General features: G+C 31.8%; 1 protein-coding gene across 2 annotated transcripts; it reads left to right on the top strand.

Annotated features, from left to right (window-relative positions):
- Nucleotides 1-1,224: 1,224 nt before the first annotated feature.
- On the top strand, nt 1,225-6,753 carry LOC107414110 (lipid droplet phospholipase 1). Of its 2 annotated transcripts, XR_001581125.4 has the most exons (11): nt 1,225-1,733; nt 2,564-2,631; nt 3,581-3,651; nt 3,761-4,000; nt 4,975-5,138; nt 5,256-5,311; nt 5,415-5,467; nt 5,550-5,670; nt 6,161-6,258; nt 6,370-6,507; nt 6,585-6,753. XR_001581125.4 is itself a non-coding variant. In XM_016022207.4 (10 exons), exons 1-10 carry the CDS (start codon nt 1,597-1,599, stop codon nt 6,439-6,441), a joined length of 1,080 nt encoding a protein of 359 aa, XP_015877693.1. In that variant the 5' UTR covers nt 1,225-1,596; the 3' UTR covers nt 6,442-6,753. The 2 variants fall into 2 exon arrangements, 1 of the variants encoding a protein (XP_015877693.1); XM_016022207.4 differs by having other exon boundaries at nt 6,370-6,753.
- The last annotated feature ends 215 nt before the right edge of the window (nt 6,754-6,968 follow it).

Genomic DNA, 6,968 nt, shown 5'->3' with positions numbered 1-6,968 from the left:
TCATTTTAATTTTGAAGGTGAACCAATCTTTAAAGAAACGTTGTTATTTTAATACCTACTTCCTGAAAAAATAAAAAAAAATTACATATATTGGTTAGAATTTTATGATAGACAACAATATTTGTTCCATTAATTTCTAGTATGTATAAACATACACAAATTTTTTTTTGTTTTTTTTTTTGTCAACAATTAAAAAAGGAAATTTAAGCGCGTTGGGATCAGGCGCGTTGTGAGGTGGGTATGTCTCATTTGACCGCCAACTGCATCATCGTTTAATCAGCAGAGATTAACCCTGGCGCGCTTGCAATTCGGGGAGCAAGGACACGTCATTCGATAGTTAGAAGCTAGGATAGATTTTGTATACTTTCTGGTTAAGATCACGTGAATATTAATGACATTGATAATGATATTCATCAAATTTTAAGCCTGAAAATATGTCTACAACACGTATGTACAAGTGTACGGTAGTTATTCACCCAAAAAAAGTGTACGGTAAAAATTAAAATTTTTAATAAAGAAATAAATTGAAAAATAAATTAATTAAATATTTATAAAATCATTTGATAAATAATTTTAATAAATTTTTTAATAACTCTTAACATTATTAATTTCATTAAAATATTTTTTTTATCTTAGTTTTGTAAAACTAGCTTATTTGTTTTTACAACATAACAATGCAAAATCTGAGTTATTCAAAAATAAAAAATAAAAAAAATGCTTGCAAAGTTTGTGTCGTACCACTATCACAAGTCCAAATTCCAACCCATTCATAATTTACAAATTTATTGTATTATTTAACACGATGCAAATTAACAAACATAATTATATATTAGAACGATAACTGTTTTTCTAATTAAATACTTAGATGTGATGTAAAAATAAAATATATAAAGAATAAACAAACAATTATTATATACCTCCAAAACGCCAGCTAAAAACAACAAATATCATCATTTGTTTTAAAAAAAAAGTAAATGGGTTTTGCGTTTTGTATTTAAATAATAAATACTTATTTTTCATTACATAAAACAAGTAATTAAAATTTGATAATTGCTTAGAAGCAGAGTAGAGTGGCTTCCTCGCAATTGAAACCGCGGAGTGGAGTAAAATTCACCGCCAAACAGAGTAAACAGTAATCTTATACATTCCCATTTTCCATGTTTTTGCTTTCCGTGCTTTTATTTTCCATTCGTGCACTCCTTGCTATAATTTTTTGTTTTTTTGGTTTTTTATTTTTAAAAACACATATATATATAAATATTTAAGTAATTCGTTTCCTGCGCTCTCAGGTTTTACTCTCTGCACTCGGTTCATTTTTTTTTAATCCTTTTCCAGTTTCTCTCAACACCAACAACACCAACAACGAACATCGATCGTCTTTCAACACCCATTAAATCTAAGCTTTCTTTCTCCTACACTTTCTCGTTAATTTTCCCCCAGAATCCTCAACCACCATAGATACTTCAATCTTTTCTTTCATTACTTGATTTTTTTTTTTTTAAATTTCCTATTATCTCAGATTTGCCGTAATTTTTTTATTTTTTTTTTCAATGCGTGCAAAACTGAGCTAATCGGTGGGATTTTGGTGAATTGGAAATGGAAAACGGCGTCGTAGACGGCGTAGTTTGTTCTACGGAATCGGTTGATGGAAGTCGCGATGTGTGGAGTTGTAAGACCTCTGATTCTGCTTCCGCTGATCATCTTGTTATCATGGTCAATGGAATCCTAGGAAGGTCAGGCTCTTTTTCTTTTTCTTTTTTTTTTTTTTTTTTTGCAAATTCTTGTTGTTGTTCTTAATTTTTGCTTTTGTAAACAATTGTTTTTGGATCTAATCTGGACGGATTCAATTTAATTATGATCAATCTGGACTGGAATTTTCGTTATTTTGTTCAATTTTTAATTTTCCTGATGAATGCTTTGTTGTTGTTGTTGTTCTTTAATTTTTTATTTTATTTTTATAATTCAATTGGTTTTGGTTTTGGCATTTTGATTGATTCTGATTTGGTGGTATTGAATATGTTGGTTTTTGATTTTTCTCCGATGGATTAGCTGATTCTCTTTGTATTTGGGACTTCTATCTTCTGATATGTTATCGAATTTTTCATTTCCGAGCTTAAACGAATTGAATGAGATTTTGTGTAGTTGGTATATGTGACATCTTGAATTTGATGTTACTATATATAAGATTCGTTTTTCGCATGAGAAAGAATCTGATTAGCCTTAAATGTTGCTAATTTTTAGCCCAAAACTAGAAGTTATGTTTTTGTTATGCCTATCTTTCAATGGATTTCAATTTTGGTTGGTTAGTCAAATTAGAATTTTAGTTCTGTTTATAAATTTTATGCTTCTTCTTCTTCTTTTTTCCTCCTGAAATCAGTTTAATGTTTTTGAAAATGCGAGGGATTTTGTAAAATTCACTAGATTCTTGTGAGTTTCAAGTTGTGTGAATCTGTTAGTAATGAAAAAGCTTCGCTCGAACTATAATATCACTTTCTTCTTGGTTGGAAATTTTTTTGTTTGCTTTTGTTGATTATTGATGCTGCTTCATTATTTGTTTCTGCAGTGCCACAGATTGGAAGTTTGCAGCAGAGCTGTTTGTTAAAATGCTCCCTGATAAAATTTTTGTTCATTGTAAGGAGCTTCTTCCCTGTCCCATGGTTAATAATGACATCTTTTTAAGTGTTTATTTACTCAAGGTTTGAAGGGCATGTGAGTTTCCTTTGAGTTTTATAACGCATATGCTCTCTCCATCCCCTTATAATCTCTAAATTATGTACTTACTTTCTTGTTCAAAGTTTTATCTTAAAGGTTAAGCCATGATTATATGGAAGATTGGTTAATGGAAATCAACCACTTATATGCTCTCTCCATCCCCTTATAATCTCTAAATTATGTACTTACTTTCTTGTTCAAAGTTTTATCTTAAATGTTATGCCATGATTATATGGAAGATTGGTTAATGGAAATAAACCACTGGACAGAAGGAAACTGGGTTTACATGTTTAGTACCTTAATGAGACAGCAAGCATACAATATTATTTGTGATTTTGTGGAGCCTAGATATTCTGAATGCCCTAGAATTTGTAGTCTTCCTTAGTTGTAATTTTTTTTAAAAAAATAAGTTTACTTATTTATTTATTTTTCTGGTTGAGTTTTACGTAACCTAGAGAATGCTTTGTTGTATTGATCTATGAAGGATCAAATTCTTTAACACAATGTCTAATAGCAGATCCTTTTACTGTTGGTTTAAAATGTGCATCACCTTGAGAAGGCTCTATCTCTTGTTTATGCACATACTGAGTTCTTCAATTCTTCTATGTTTGTTGCCCTCGCCTGGATTTCCCTTATTGACCTGGATTTCTTTTACCGAGTCATAACTAAATTCAATTCATTTACTAATTAGAATGGTAGTAGGAGCTACTGCTTTTTATTTTCATTTTTTTTTTGGGGATTTGTGCAAGTCTTACAGACTTGTCAAAATGGTTGTTTTAGGTTTCTCATAAGACTTAGTTATTCGTAATTGAATATGTTTTTCTCTAAAGAATGCGCAATGCACTTAAGTATTTTAAATATATTGCAGGCAGTGAGCGAAATGTCTCAAGGCTGACTCTAGATGGAGTAGATGTGATGGGTGAGAGATTGGCAGGAGAGGTTGCTGTCTTCCTTGTATCTTAAAGATTAATTAAATCTATTTACTTCTCTGAGAAGATATATTGACTTTGCTTTCTGTACTGGTATTAACTGAATATTTGAACTCTAGGTTCTTGAAGTGATTCAGAGAAAACCAAATTTGAAAAAAATATCATTTGTTGCACATTCTGTGGGAGGACTGGTGGCAAGATATGCAATTGGAAAATTATATAGACCATGTAAAAGTGAAAATGTGGAGGATTCATCCGTTAGTGAACGTGATGAGGATTCAGGTAAAATAGGTGGCTTGGAGGCTATGAACTTTATTACTGTTGCTACACCTCATCTTGGTTCAAGGGGCAACAAGCAGGTAGTTTTTTTCTTTTTTTTTTTTTTTTTTTTTTTTTTTTTTTTGGGTCGTCTTAAGCACTTATTAATTGAGAGCATAATTTTCAAAATTCTCATTTTTTTGGGGCTCACCTACTGGTAAAATCCCTCATGAGAGGTAAGGCATAACCATTGAGACCCTCCGTTTGGTAAAATCCATTTGTCTAATCCATCTTATATTTGATGAAGTTGCTACCTTTCTTTCAAAACATATAGTTGGATGTAAATTTGATGCTGTAATGATTTATTGTTGCAAGGCACCCTAGACTCGAACGTTGGATATGGGATTATAATTTAACGAAATTTGCTTAAGATATCATTTGGCTGGTTGAGTAATTCCTTGGATTTTGTTTCGTGAGATGGATTTTTGTATAACATGAAAGGATCATTCCATTAATGTAAGCTTTTGCATCTTTTTTAGTCTAGTGAATTGTTGTCAGTGATAAGAATTAGATGCATCTTATAATTCTTGAAGTGATTTAATTGTCACACTCAACGAGGCAGGAATGAAGTATGTTAGGCTGACTATAGGTGCAAGGTTTATTTATAACCTGGTTTTTATCGCAGTTTCCATTTTAAAGGTGATGTTTTGTGCAACCTCTTATCTGAACTCTTATATTCATGTGTAAGAATAGTTATGTTGACTTGGTTATTGTTTTGATTAAAAGAAATGGGTTTGTATACGGTTTTCATTTGGTATCTTCGGACTTTTTTATGTTGAGGTGGGGTATGAAATGAATGTCAAATATTTATGAATTCACTTGTGGTGTATAGGTGGATGGCTATGTACCCTAATTGTTCACTGGCTGTGAGTGTATTTTAGATGTGACACACTTTATTGCATTCTTACTATGGTTAGCAATATCTACATCTAATTATTTGTTTTCTGTTGGTGTTTTTTTTCATTATGTTGATAATTCCTTATTTTTAGCTATATTATCAAGCTGCTTCTTGCAGGTACCATTTCTTTTTGGGTTGCCTGCTTTAGAAAGAGCTGCAAGTTGTGTTATTCATTTGATATTTAGGAGAACAGGTCGGCACCTATTTCTTACTGATGGTGAGGAAGGAAAGCCCCCATTGCTTAAACGTATGATAGAAGATCAGGACGATTGTTACTTCATGTATGTTTCTTGCATCCTGTTTTATATGGTCTTATTCGATTCCAAGGTTTTTTAGTTTTCTTCTTTAGTGAATTTGAAGCTGTAGTATATAGAATGACAAATGAGTCACTTATGCAGGTCTGCATTGCGTACATTCAAACGCCGGGTGGCATATTCAAATGTTGGCTATGATCGTATGTTTTCTATGACCAATAAAACTAATTTTACTATGCTTTCAAGGATCTAATTTGAAATTAATTTATTTATTTATGATTTATGTCATGAAATACTATTAAGATATCGTGGGCTGGAGAACATCATCAATAAGACGAGATAATGAGCTGCCAAAGGTATATGTACCTTTGTAAATTCTATAATTGTAATTTAGTAATTTGTTTCCATTTCACTGACCAAAGTACTTATGGTTATCAGTGGGAAGGTGTTGTTAATGAAAAATATCCGCATGTTGTATATGAAGAACGCTGCAAGGGTTATGATGCTGAGCAATCTGAAACAACTACAGTTGAAGATGATGGCTCTGACGAGCTTGAAGGTTTGTTCCCTTTTTCCTTTGTTCTTTGTAATCACTCTACTCATCGATTCAAACGAAATGAAAGTTCACTAGTTTGCATAATGAAAAGATTTCAGTTCAATTATATGTCATTGTTGTTGGTTCTCTTAGCATTTGTTATGTGACTTTATTTTGTCAAAAACTCTTTTTTTTTTTTTTTTTTGCTTTGCTTGCTGAAATTTTTGGCAAAAAAGTTATGTGGACAACTTCCTTTTAGATTTGTCATATTGCAGATGAAGGCCTAAAACGGCACCTTTCAGCTCACCCTTCAATTTAAACATGATCAGGGAACATCCCCATGCATATGGAACGTTATCCTTGCACTCAAATATGCATATTGTATAATGAACATAATTTTATTCTGTTTGTCAGTAACAATATTTTGTTGTGAAATGGAAATTAATCTGGCTGCATTTTAACCACTGGTTTCTATTAGTTTCAATTTAATATTTGCTCGGACTTTCTTGTGTAGAGGAACTGCTAACAGGCCTATCTCGTCTACCATGGGAAAAAGTGGATGTTAGCTTTCACAGCAGCAGACAAAGGATTGCTGCTCACAGTATCATTCAGGTCTCTCTCTTTTTATCTCTCTCTCTTTCCCTCTCTCACACACACAGAGCCAATGGCTTTGGTAAAAATGCTTTATTCATGAATGAATTACTTATTGATGCCATTCCACAGGTGAAAGATGAAATCGTACATATAGAAGGAGCTGATGTTATACGCCATATGATTGATCATTTTCTTACATAGAAGACCAAATTACTCCGACAAGTAGATTCTTAATTCATCAATGCCTGCGATGTGTGGTTAATTTAGGTATGACTACAACATGCGTGCATCCTACATTTCATATGACTTAACCATTCTGTGTGATACGGAATACCTATTTGCAGATTTGAAGAAAACCAAATCCTCTGTATCAGCGAGCTCTACAAAAACTGTGATTAAGCAAGAAATAATATGAAATTTTGTTTATTCATTGTATTTTGTAACATAAAAGAATGCAAAAATGGTATTATTCAATATTTTCATTGATTTTATATTAAAGTTTAGTTTCGTATCCATCTGTTTCGTTCTTATTATATCTTTTGTTACAGTGCTGATGGGATATCTAATTTAGCCAACGTCTGATATTCGTATTGGTATTGGGTTCTGAAATGTTTGATGATTTTGAATTTTAATATTTTCCATGAAATGTACTTTATGAAAGTGGACGTTGTACAGTCCACAGGATGATTTATATGTGAATTGTAAGACAAAATAATAATAAAAATAAT

The sequence above is a fragment of the Ziziphus jujuba genome, chromosome 8, assembly GCF_031755915.1.
Source record: "Ziziphus jujuba cultivar Dongzao chromosome 8, ASM3175591v1".
Taxonomy (NCBI): domain Eukaryota; kingdom Viridiplantae; phylum Streptophyta; class Magnoliopsida; order Rosales; family Rhamnaceae; genus Ziziphus; species Ziziphus jujuba.
Note: the sequence above shows the minus strand (reverse complement) of the source record. Positions and strands in the feature narration are given on the sequence as shown.